Here is a 13,611-nt window from a genome sequence, read left to right on the forward strand (position 1 = left end):
TCCCGCTGATCAACAGAAGCAGTCGCTCTTCAGCCGGTGCGTCATGTGGCTCGACATCGGATAGGCAGGTTTACGACAACATGGGCATATGCTTGGATACAGGTACTTCAGTACGGACTTTATATTTTTAAACTCCCGAAAAGCAATATGTTGTAAATATCGATCAACTGTCAGGAAAGTAATGCCAAAGTCAACTAAATCTAAATAAGTTACCAGAAGCAAAATCATTCCTCTTAATGTTAATTTGAAGACCGTAACGTTCGACACGTCACCATAGGAGGCCAACCATAGTATTTCCTTAAAAATGAACAATATTTACAACATATAAGTAATTAAAGTACTATAAATTAACGCCATTAATTGTACCACAAACAGAAAAATTAGTTACGTTTTCAATTGTCTAATAATAAAGACTGTAATAATAAAAAAAAAATTATCTGCTTATTTACCATCATTCAATTGCCATCATCTCATAATATTAGTTGCATTGTAAACAAACCAAAGTTGTTATTTGTTTAATATTTATAAGTACTAGACTTAACAGTGGTCAAAGTAGAGTTTTGTTCCATTCAGCGTGACTGTATTATGAAGTAATGAAGTAAACACAAAGTAAATAAACTTTTTCATATCAGAGTATTTTAATGTACAAAACTTTTGTATAATAATTTTTTTACGGTAATGCTCAACGACAGAGCTCATATCAATCCCTGTGGAGATTTTGATAAAAAGCACATTTGTATAATAGAGGACCGCTGGGATTCAAACCCGGGAACTTTACTGTGATACCATTAATCTTGTTTTATGTCTTGTCATAGTTTTACGACACTAAGTCTATTATTCTCAATGCTTCTAAAGATTACTCTATAGTCGTGTGTACGGCTATACCAAAATTTTGGGTTTTTTTCAGAAGAATAAACTTAAAAGTAAACAATGTTTTGGTTTGTTGTATATGGTGCCATACAACCGCATGAAACGAGTCGAGTCGCGCAGGAAGTTTTCAGTATAAGTTGTTTTCCTATGAGAATATGCCGATTTTACGTAGAATGTGGTCAACAGAAACAATAATATTTAATTACAAACAAATCAACACACACCGTGACAGTATCGCTGTCTAATAGGATTTTCTTGTACTAAATTTACATATGTAATAAATGTAATTTAAAATAAATAGATTTTGTGTACATTCTAATCTGATATTCGATAATTTTTGAGATATTCAATTTTACGATTTTTTAAGTGTAGAAACACATAAGTACATACTCTCCCTCCCTCTCTCTCTCTCTCTCTCTCTCTCTCTCTCTCTCTCTTTCTCTCTTTCTCTCCATCACGCTGCCTCTCTCTCTCTTTCTCTCTCTCTCTCTCTCTCTCTCTCTCCCTCTCTATCTATCTATCTATCTATCTATCTATCTATCTATCTCTCTCTCTCTCTCTCTCTCTCTCTCTTTCTCTCTTTCTCTCCATCACGCTGCCTCTCTCTCTCTTTCTCTCTCTCTCTCTCTCTCACTCTCTCCCTCTCTATCTATCTATCTATCTATCTATCTATCTATCTATCTATCTATCTCTTCCTCTCTTTTCCTCTCTTTCGCTCTCTCTCACTCCATCTAAATATCTATTTCAATCTCAATCTCTATCGCTACCTGTATCTATCTACTTCTATGTATTTAATTTATCTATCTATTTCTATATCTACCTGTATCTGTTATTATTAATAATAATAATGGCAAACTTGAGTGAAAAAAGAACTGTGATTCTCTTTAGATTGCGAATAGGTCACATCAGGCTAATCTATAAAAGGCTTTTAACAGGCAACAATCTTCCAAATTGTCCTCGATGTATTCGAAGTGGAGAACGTGTCATTCTTACTGTAAAATATATTTTGGTCGACTGTCACACTTTGCAACCTTTTAAGCAATGGCTCAACTTTTCGACTGATTTAAAGTAGTTACTATTATTTATACTACTACCTACTAATAGGTCCCCAGTGTTTGTTTCGAAGAGCACTTTTCAGCTTTCTCAAATGTATTGGAATTTGTAATGAGATTTAGGCCTTTTCCCAAATTCTTATAGCTTATGAGAGTTCTGGGTGCAAGATTTCTTTCTTTTTCTCCAGGAATTTTCGAGGCTGTAGGAGCGGTAAAATGAGAAAAAATAAATACAAATTGCGGGTTAATAAACTGCAACGCCCAAAATAGGAAGAAAAGATAGCTCCCTAAAAAAGGGTTTTTTGCATACATTTGGCCTTCCAAATTTAAAATTTGGATGGCAATAGGATAGATTAGTTTATGAGTCAATTTTTGAGTCAAAGCTTTATACCCCTTTATAGCTAACCTGAGATTGAAGGTTTAAATGGCCCTTAAAAATTCAGAATTCAAAACGCCAAAAAATAACAATAAAAACAAATAATAATAAATTGAAATCAAATTGTACAAACAATAAGTAAAGAATTCTTTAACATAAAAATATTTTGTTATTATATATAAAATATATTTTTGTTATTATATATATCATAAATCATAAACATAAATTTAAGTATTACCATGCATGTCTACAATATTTTACAAGGGGCGTCGGTGGCCGCAACGGTTCAGGCGTTGATACGGCGCTCATCATTGTAAGGTACATACAAATGGGCTTTTTTTCAAAAACACCGACACTCTGAGGATTTATATGACATCTGCTGTTGCGAACCCTCGTAAAAAAAAATAAAGTAATATTTTACAAGTGGGGTAGGTTAAGAGCTTAGCCCAGTAATAAGTTCATCTCTAGATCTGGAACTGTGGGGTAGGTGGAGCAAGTTTTCTTTAAAATTGTGCATTCTGCTAATAAATGGAACACTCCCTCTCTGACCTTGGAGTTACATAGAAAGCACAGGGCAGAAGGTCCAGGGGTAGCCTAAGAAGCTCTCACCTCATTGTAAAAACCCATCGCAAATCGTCCAGATTCAGATGCTGATTAGAATCAGACAATAAATGGCAATGGGAAACTAAGTAATATTTAAGATATATTGAGTGGAATATTTAAAAAATATAGTATGCCTGTGGGAGAACCAAGTTGTTTGTGTTTTGTAAACTCGAGAGCAGTAATTTTAGTACTAAGAGTACCAAATTTTTGTGAGGAATTGTGACTGTTCTGCATTTGGTGGATTGATCAATCGTGTGGTCATTTGTTTCTTTGTTGACTTGTTCAGTTTTAGCATGCTTTCGAGTGTGCCAATTTGAAATTCTCGTCCAAAGGATTAGAGGGCGCCGTAAGCGAGTGTGCCCGTTGAGTGGCTCTTAAGTAAGGAGCATGACTAATGAGTGATGGCCTTTCGAGATTTCGGGAAGGGAGTCTCTTGGTTGCCAAAAGGTGAGCAGACTCAAACTTCGAAAGTGCTCGGAGAAGAGCCAGTGAAGGTAGTTTTTTCCCCCCTTCCAAATACAGTAAACCGTGTACGTGGGACGTTTATTTATTCCACCCGCTCACCTAATCGATTGCAGCTGTTGTATTTACAAATTAATACAAATTCAACATACAAGGAAAAATAATTAGTATTTTGTTTGATTTTATTTCGAGAAATTACAAAAAGAATGAATAATAAATAAATAAAATACGTACTTATGATACATCAACAATGATGAAAGATAGATGAAATGTGCTAGTAAACCGAAAATTTTAATGAAAATAAAAGCCATAAAAATAAGATTTGAGAAATGTTACGAATAAGACAAACACATTATTGATTATGCTTATTGAAATCTATGCTACTGATAAATTTAGTGAAATATTTGAGAAGCGTTGGTGACATGAGTTGCTCCGTTTGAACTGGCCAGGCAGTTCTCCCGTAGGAGGAAATCTCTTTCCATTATTCCTCGGATGCTCTCCAATTTAGGGCAATCCAAAGTTAGATGTCGTCAGTCCTGAAAGGGAGCACCACAGGTGCATGAAGGGTTGTCGATTATGAAGAAGCGGTGCAAATAGGCTATGATTTTCCCGTGACCACATAATACCTCAGTAAATTTGTCTAATATTTGGAGCGGCGATATCAATCCGGACAATATTGTGTGAAAAACTGCTTTTCTTTTTCCGTTGTCCTCCATTGCTCTTCGCAGAGCTTCAAGGTCTGCTCCCGCCCTTGTTTGTGGATGGTACGTTCTTCGAACGGTTTCGTAGGCTATATCATCCTCTTCACATTTTGCAGCAGCCTTTGACTGTAAATCGGTTTCTTCAGTTCCTGGGGCACCCATTATTAGCTGTCAACCATACGAGAAATATTTAAGTGAAGAGTGAAGGTGGGTGAGACAATGTGACTCGACAGTCGTGTCGGCGTTACTCTGTCACGAGTTTGAAGTTGGCGGGAATCTCCTCTCCGTTTATCCCACCTACAAGGCTTTCCCGGGTCCTCTTGTCAAAGTACTGTATTGTGTAAAATATCAGTGATCTCGGTATTTTTAAAAACTGTACGTTGAGTGTCGATCCTGAGATATCCAGAGATAGGAATGTTTCGAAGTCTTGCTGGAATCAGCGGGAGTTGGCTTCTTGAGATCGTTTATCTTACATTATTCCTTTTTAAGGTTTTCTTCTATTTTATATAAGAAATAAAATGAATAATATGAAAATAAATACATATTTACAAATTTACTGAGTTTTAAAATATAATTTTGAACACATCTTAAATCTAATAACAAGTAGAAGGGAAGAATAAAAATTGTGTATTGAATTGTGCTGCAGCTTGGTTGTTCTCCTCTAGATGGCGCTTTTATCGAAAAAATGGTATCGAGTCACCACAAAAGAAACGTTTTACACGTCTTCTCCACCCACAGTTCCGGGCACTGATTGCCAAAAAACAAACCAGCGTTCATCTGTGAAGAGAGCAGTCACCATTGTTCAAGTGTCCAAGCGAGATGCTGATTTGCGAAAAGTCTCCTTTCCACTCGATGCCTCTTCAAGAGTAGAGAACCGAATGGGGAACGTCTAGAGACTAGGCTTTTCACACGATGCCTTCTGATGTCTAATTTAGAGCTCACCCTTGCATTACGGATCGTTTAGAGTTGACTACCTATCAAGGAAGCTGTTCGGTAGCGCGTTAGATCATTAAACGTATCGTCTCTAACCGACGTTCATCGCTGTCGACCATTACATTCTCCATGATTGAAACGTCCGGTGGACCTAAATCGCTGATCATCGCGGCTCACCTTTAGTCCTAACTTGGGCTATGTAACGTCCGGCGTTGGACAAATCTGACTTTTTAGTCTAAAGAGTGTAAAAGGATTTGTAATACTCTATAAAGGTAAACAACAAATTATTAATCCTTTTTGGCCTAATTTTTTCTTAAAGCAAGACGAACTTGAGCAATTTTCATAAAAGGAAACCGATAGAAAGATTAGATTAGCGTCAAATAGACCAATGTTGCTAATACACGGGAGGAAACAGAGCAGGAACAAAACTGCGCCCGCCCTAAACTCACGGGATTTCCTGCTAACTTTAAAAAAAATTGTTAAAGTTAGCATTGCCCTTAAGCAACTTAGGCTAAGAAAGTACTAGATTATAAATTGGATATGAAAAATTTTACGAATGGCAAACGTAAAAATCGACGATACAAGATACAGTGGTGGAGTGAAGAACCATATTGGACATAGAACTTTACATTGGCGCAAAAAAAATCATTGTTGGAAATACACTGGACGAAATAGTGAATGAAAAACACTGCACCCACCCTAAACTCATTGGATTATGGGATTAGCTAAGCTTTGGCAAATTGGTTTAATTTGTCGTCGCCCTGAGGAAAAGTTTAGACAAGAAAGGGTTAATGTTTTGTTTACGTTTTAAGTCATCTATTAATATTTATATATAATTATCATGGAAAAATATATTTTCTTATTTTTTATCTTTGAGTGTATTTTGCCCATTTTAAGTAGTTTCGTCTCAGTAGACAAATGCTTATGTATTACTGACCCTAAACACTGTTGATATGAATGGCCGACATACCCAGGACTTGGGCTAAGTAATGCGTCCTTCGTCGGCCAAAACATCTTCCTGAGCGAGATTTTCTCGACTTAAAGCCAATGCTTTTAAAAAAAAATTATTTTTTGCTAAAATTTATTGTTTCATAAAATCAAACAATTAACTCACTCGACAAGTTGGCTCTGGAAAGGATGAAATTGAAATGATTTTGTTCATTTTTAATCTAAAAAGTGTAAAAGTATTAGTAACAATCTATAAAGGTACACAACAAATTATTAAGGTTGTGTTTACGTTTTAAGTCAACTATTAATCTTTATACCTTATGGAAAAAATAAAATAAATACACGTGACCGGCTTTTTTGCCTTTGAGTATATATAATTTGTATAATTCTAAATATATATTTTACATATTCACGATCAACTCTTCTACTTTTTTTTAAAAAGTGAAAATAATTAACTGTAAGCCAAAATAATGGAAAAATTCTCCCAATTGCTTGGTATAAGATTCATCGTTCCACTTATCCTGATGATGAATTGATAATTTAATTTTTTTTCTAAGTAAAACACGACTAATAATTAAAGAGTAAGATTGTTACCGGTAATATTTTTAAAGGTTGAAATTGGGCAGAGCAATTTGGACAGCCGAGTTTTGAAGTAAAAGTTGCTCGGCGTGGATGGGAGTGAATCGCTTTTTTTTTTTTTTTTTTGTAATTTGCTTCGAATTTTTTTTGTTTACTGCCATCCGGACAAAATCTGTAGTATTTCTTTTAAAATAAAGAATAATGAAATTTCAATCCTATGTAAAGCCCTTTAACATTGGATATCAAAATAAAGTGATAAGTGTTTACAAAGATTATTCTCGAGCGATTTAGACGGCAAGGGGCAACGATACAGTTCGGCACGACAGCCGAGCATTAGTGGTTTTGAAGTAAAAGTTGCTCGGCGTGGATGGGAGTGAATCGCTTCTTTTTTTTTCTTTTTGTAATTTGCTTCGAAATTTTTTTGTTTACTGATATCCGGACAAAAACTGTAGATATTTCTTTTAAAATAAAGAATAATGAAATTTCAATCCTATGTAAAGCCCTTTAACATTGGATATCAAAATAAAGTGATCAGTGTTTACAAAGATTATTCTCGAGCGATTTGGACGGGAAGGGGCAACGATACAGTTCGGCATGACAGCCGAGCATTAATGGTTTTGAAGTAAAAGTTGCTCGACGTGGATGGGAGTGAATCGCTTTTTTTTCTTTTTTTTAATGTTAATTTGCTTCAATTTTTTGTTTACTGATATCCGGGCATAAACTGTAGATATTTCTTTTAAAATAAAGAATAATGAAATTTCAATCCTATGTAAAGCCATTTAACATTGGATATCAAAATCGAGTGATCAATGTTTACAAAGATTATTCTCATAACCAGTATTGTCGGTTCAGCTTTAGTTCACCAACTAGCAGTAAACTTGTCCAATACAAAAATCTGACTTATTAAGTCCACTTTTATATTTTATGTGTGCACTATTAGTATTGGACAATACCTTATTCCTTTATCGTGAAGGATGACGTTTCGTTGGCATACGTTTCAGTTTTCACCATGTCGCCTACTTAAAAAAATCCGGACAAATAAGAAACGTCCAAATTTGTAGGTTGTACCAAGTACGTAACTCTGTTCAAGTAATTTCTTCCGCTATATTCGATCGGTCGTTTTTGTCTTATTGCCGTAATTACCACTTAAGACTATCGTACAAGTTTCTCGCCAAAATAAAGATATTTCATTATTTACTGATTCGAAATCTCATTTGCAAAGTCGTTACTCCCACCCTGACTTTTCTTAACGAGAAGGTCAGGCGAGCTATTTTCCCCTCAGACTTGCCTTCGGTATGGAAGAAAGGAACTCACCGATTTCAGCCATAAAGACTGTCGCTTCAGAACTTTGGTACTACCTTGGACGTGAGTACATATACATTTATTAGATTTTTATTCATATAAAATTAACAACTAGTAGTAGGAAAAATTGACTGTGAATGTGAATGATCTTACCTAGCAAAATGTTTTTATTTACAAAGTTTCAGTGATGCCAAACTAGAATATTAATAGATACCCTGACATTATATATAGGTTTGTGTGGGTTTTATTTATTTTTCTTGATTGCTACACTGCATTAACCTATTTTACAACAAGTTTTTTGTCTTGTTTCTATCTCTGATTTCAGTATAAATTTTTCATTTTACATTTACAATCTTAATTAATTCTCTTTTCACAGTTAAACGAATCAAAAATATTTATCGTATTATATTTTTAATTTAAAATTATAGTAAATTATTTACTGCATCTTTTGTTTTGATGTAATGGCCATTGGAATATTTATTACATGTCGCCATGATTGAGTGCAACATGTGCATCTATCATTTTCAGTTAGGTTCAAACAAGACAAATATTATTTATGCTTACCATCTTGTAAATGGCTGAAATGACTATTCACACAGTTTAGTGTGTTTTCCAGTTTGACTATTAGACCATATTTCTTCCCAAGGCTCTGTAATTAGGCTGATAAAATGTTAAATTCGATGGTCAAGTTCCCACTGTTAGTTTCTTCCCTTGTCCATAAATCCGCAATTTTCTTTCCCAGAATGCCTCCATGCGCCTTCACCCAACCAATTGCTACGTCCATATTCCTACGAGCAACCAATTCCTACGTCCTTTCTTTTATGATAATGACATAGTTCTTTTTATCCTATATTGGCCTTTGCTTGAAATATTGGGCTGTCTCAAATCCTCGCCTGTTTTTTGTGGCATGTTATAGTGGGTCTTACATCGACAGTACCGTCTTACTAAAATCCCAAAGTTTGACCTGATTATTATTAAATTGTTCTAATAATCTCCTAAGCCACCGATGTGAAAAGGGTTGGTATTTTCTCTTTCTTATACAACAAATCCATATCGTGCTTTATCATACAGACGGCTTCTATCTGTATAGGATTCATAATAATCCTTTCCAATTTTGTTCCATTAGATATCAATTGCTCTTGATGGATGCAGCTAACAGTGTGGTAGTTCTGGTGAATTTATAGCTTCGATGGTGAGGTTGTTTTATTAAATAGTTTACTTCATCATGCTTCACTTAATAAGAGTACCACATGAAGTTATCAACATTTTATACCAAATATAAATTATCAATAACTAATAGAAATGAAGACATCATAAACATCGATACAATACGTTGGCTGTTAGAAATAGTTGAGGTAAATAAAAATTTCTTTTACAAATGTCGTAAAAAGGGTGAAATTTAGGTTGAAGTAATTCAGATGGCCAGCTGTCATGTCAGGATGTGCTGCATGAAAAGTTGCCCGGTACGCCACAGACGCTCACAATCCCATAAAAAATGATCAACAGTTTGGTTCATCATGGGATGTCACTTGCAAGCGGGAGACGCATTTATTCTGAATCTGTGTGATGTGCCGACATTTTGCATTGATTAGATTTGGATGAGACTGTAGTCCAGTGTTGCATGCGGAGGCGAAATACGACAGAGGAAAAAATTCCTTCGTCAGAGTTCCTCGATTCCATTCGCCGCAAAAAAATTCACTACCGTCGTTGGAACTTGTTGTAGCTAATAGGTAGATCTAAAACAAATGCTGTTTTTGCCAAATAATCTGCATATTCATTACCAGCTATACCCGCGTGGGCTTTGACCCAGGCAAACTGACAACGCAACTTCTCTGAAGTCTCTCCCTAATAACTTCTGTAAGATGGTTTCCGATGTTCTGTAAAGAGTCCAGGGTGCTGTGGCTGTCAGTCCCTATTCCGAGGTTGTTCAGTAATCGACCAACTTTGATTATAATCTGGTTTGAGATGCTATTGGGTATTGGATGTTATGTTATTATTAGGACCACATACCCAATAACATCCCAGTCCCTATTCCAATTTCATGTGCACAATCCAGCAATCTTCCAACGCATTTGCTCTAGCTAGCTGTTCAGCCTGATCGTTGCAGCATAAATGGCCAAGATAATCCATCCTAAACATCCCTTGGTCCTATTTGGTTACCACGAAGACGCACTCAACAAACTGATGTCCGCATAGACCTCCATTTCACATAGTTCCTCATAATCCAACCACAAAAATGGAAAAATAGCAGCTTTAAGCGGTCTGTCTATCTGCCACCTGTTCGCCCTTCTACATTTAATCCAATTCAAACAATTCTTCCTGCTGAAGTCGAATGGGAAGCACTCTAGATATAACATATGCTGTGATGTTAGAAATGGGTGCGACTATGTGTGTGTATTTATGTAAGACATTAATGATTAGTAAAACGGCGAATGAAACAGTTCAGAAACGAATTGTTTTAGTTAAAAATTATTTAACAAGCTTTCAGTGATGACAAACTTAACACTCAACAGTCATGGATATGATATATGTATGTCTGTGTAAGAAATATGGAAGAGTAGATAATTTTATTATCGCTTTAAATTTTAATTATTTACATCTATCTACAGTTATAGAGATATTACAGACAATGCGTGGGCACAAGCGTGGATGTGACTTGACATTTTTTCAATGTCACGGGTCGGTCTTTATTGCAGTATTTCGTGTTTGATATTTTACCTACGATACAATATTCGATCAGCGAATCAATGATTCCTTTAATGAAAGCGAAAAATATATGTAGCCATAATTCAACTGGATCGATACGAGTCGTTTTCAGGACGACAAAATTTGTTTTAAACATACAAAGCACATGTTACGGAGAGGACCGACCAGTTTTTTCAATGTTGAAGAGGCTCAGGCTTATGGTCTTGAATTCATTCAAGCCCATAGGCCTGATCCTCTTCAACATACAAAGCAACGTAAAATCTCAAATTTTCAACATGTTGAAAAATATGAAAGACCAATACAATTATTAGTTCTTATGCTTATTTATGAATATTATCTTATTAATAAGTAGATTGCAAATTCAAAAAACAAAATTGTCAACCAATCACGTTGTAGACGTTTTCGCTTCCTACGTTGAAAAGAAACAGGACTGCCTAGCTATCTTTCTTTACGTTGTACAAGATTTCCATCGAGTTTGGTAGGCTAAGATGATAAAAAACATAAAGGCATTCTCTACCAGTACCTTTTTTTATACCTCCGGAATCAGCGTTCTTGACTATTAGTAGTCCTAACATGTCTTCGGTTTAGCAGTTCTGCTTTTAATTTCTGCGATGTCATTTAATGAATTTTTTCTTATGCCAGTATCCTTAAATTGAGGGCGCAAAAACCTCTCTAAAGGCCTCGGGTCGGCATGGGGCGGCGGTTGCCTTAGCAGAGGCACACGAGGGTTAGGGCACCAGTCTGCATGACGGGGGAGGGTACATAGCCATCTGTACTACGGGGTAACAGAAATGTTCCAAGGTTCATCCCCTGTTTCAATGGGAATGGACTCGTAGTTGGCCGTGGCGAGATCCCTGGCAGGAATTTAGAGAAGAGCCTGTCTTCTATCAGTGAAATTCGCACGAAACTTGCGTATGACGACCGTTATACACCCGGCCTCACGGGATACGGCGGATCGGACGGCAACGTATAAACGTTGAGGACGCTCTGATTATGCTGAAAAGTCCCTCGAATGTGTGGGAAGTGGCGGATGGGAACGGGTAGTGAATCGGTTGCTCCTACTCGAGTATGCTTTTCTTGTAGGTGTAGGCTGAGCTCGATTGGCGGATTTCATCGTAGGCGGTACTCCTCTAGGGGTGGTTAGCAACTCCACTTTAAACAAAACCGCGGCCGGAGCGGATCCGGTAGTTTCTACGCTTGGGATACTCTAAGAATTCCCAATACTCTAGGAAATAGAGTGACCTTCTCTATCTAGGGAGAGCGGGAAACCAGGCTGATGTATTTCGGTCTAGGTAGCTCTTTGCGGGCGGCATACGGTTCGATGTTGAATGCAGACCCGACCACTCGGAATGCGCAAGCGGGGGGGCGAGGTCTGTCTTGGCCCCTCGTGGCTGGGACAGCCTCTACACCAATGCTGCGGCTGTAACACCCACGACCGAGTAGCATGCGGGAACCTAATGTCCTTAAATTGAACCAAGAACTTATTTTTAATCTGTTGTCCGACGAAGTTTTTGGCAATTTGGCATGCCGCAAAAGAGTTAGTTACTAATAGAAGTCCTGATCAAACTTTCCTTTGCCACTTCTTGTTGCCTGTCTGCTCTGAATGCCCTGGAACACAAACTACTAATTTTGTTGTTATCCTCTATGTATGACAGGGCCTGGATGCAATCTCAAACGGCTCTGGATTTTTCTACCAATGAGGTAGTTGCATTTAGCCTGGCTACCCGTGTAGATGGCTATTCTTTTGTTAGTTACCAAGCCTTTTGATCTCCCTGCACAGGGTGTCAATAGCCAGTCACTGGAATCCCACGTAACCCAACTTTGCTCAGCCTCACTTTCTGATAATCCTCAACGCCGATATCGGAGTGTCACTACCGAAAGGCTTCTCCACTCAATACTGCAAAAAAATATTTTATCTTAGTCATTATATTTACTTTAAGCAGTTAATTTTATTTTTGTATAAAATAGAAAAAAAAGAGATATTTCAAATAGAAGAAAAGATAGAAGTTTTAAGCGTTAAATATTTTTATTTGTCAGATACTAGCAAATCATAATTAACTCTCTACACAAAAACACAAATAACAATTTTTTAATTTACTGATTTGAGTCACCATTTTGGTTTATTATTTATACAATTAATTTAAGCCTGATTACCCAAATTTTACTTGCAAAAAGTTATAGCTCAAAAATCATGCTTGCCTTTTATATAAAATTAGTGTGACTATCACTAGAAAATTTTCAATGCCTAATTTTAGAACCTGAACCTAATTTTAGAAGAATTTTAGAATTAATAGAGAAGAAATAATTTGTAGGTAGTAGATATACAAATTACGTTAAATAATATTCATATTTTTACAATTAAGAATTAAAGGGTAAGTCAAATGTTGTATAAGTATTTTACTCTTAAGTCTCCAAGATTAAATTGTATAATTTTATATCGACATGTATTAAACGAAAAACTGGCTGTTTTTATTCCTCATTATCATGCTATTGAGCAAACCAGATTTTTTATCAGAATATTTTTCTTAAGTAAAAAATAAAAAATAATAAACGTTTTCTAGAGATTGTCAATATTTTTGTTACAGAGAGAGACCAAAATGACTCAGACGAGTTTGAAGAATCCGGAGGGAGAGATCGGTGGCTCAGCGGTAACACGGCCAACTACAGGTTCACGAGGACGCCCCCCGAGGGTCAGTTCCCATCTCAAAACGGAGGCACCGTTAAGTTCGAAGCCCCTAAAGTGCCCGTTTTATTCGTACTTGGTACGTGATTACTATCACTAGAGCAAACTGTTTTTTTATTTAAGATTATCTAGAAGTTTGATCTTTATAATTAGTAGTTATTAGATGAGCCGTAGCAAGCCTTCCTCGTTTAGTGATAGTTACTTTATCAAAATTTCAAACGAATTATTTTTCAAATTATTGTAGTATCGATTATACCGTCAGCAAAACGTTTAATTGGAACAGTTCTTTGTTTGCTAAAACCTTTGTTGAAAATTGATTAAATCGATGTTGCAAACAAGTGAATAGATTTCATCTAGTTTATGGCAATAAATTGGTTCCTCCATCAGACATTTTGT

At 36.2% G+C, this 13,611-nt stretch overlaps 1 protein-coding gene across 4 annotated transcripts in view; it reads left to right on the forward strand.

Annotated features, from left to right (window-relative positions):
* LOC106668867 (adenylate kinase isoenzyme 5) overlaps window positions 1–13,611 on the forward strand; it is a 41,676-nt gene continuing 28,065 nt past the window's right edge. For 3 of the 4 annotated variants that reach the window (XM_014398015.1, XM_014398016.1, XM_024226357.1), the window contains exons 1-2: window positions 7,819–7,889; window positions 13,118–13,294. In XM_014398015.1, coding sequence (XP_014253501.1) covers window positions 7,820–7,889; window positions 13,118–13,294 — 247 coding nt within the window. In that variant the 5' untranslated portion in view covers window position 7,819. Of the gene's footprint in view, window positions 103–7,818; window positions 7,890–13,117; window positions 13,295–13,611 lie in introns of those variants that run through there. The other variant, XM_014398017.1, reaches the window with a different exon arrangement.

The sequence above is a fragment of the Cimex lectularius genome, unplaced genomic scaffold (genome assembly GCF_000648675.2).
Source record: "Cimex lectularius strain Harlan isolate CLEC.00 unplaced genomic scaffold, Clec_2.1 scaffold155, whole genome shotgun sequence".
NCBI lineage: Eukaryota > Metazoa > Arthropoda > Insecta > Hemiptera > Cimicidae > Cimex > Cimex lectularius.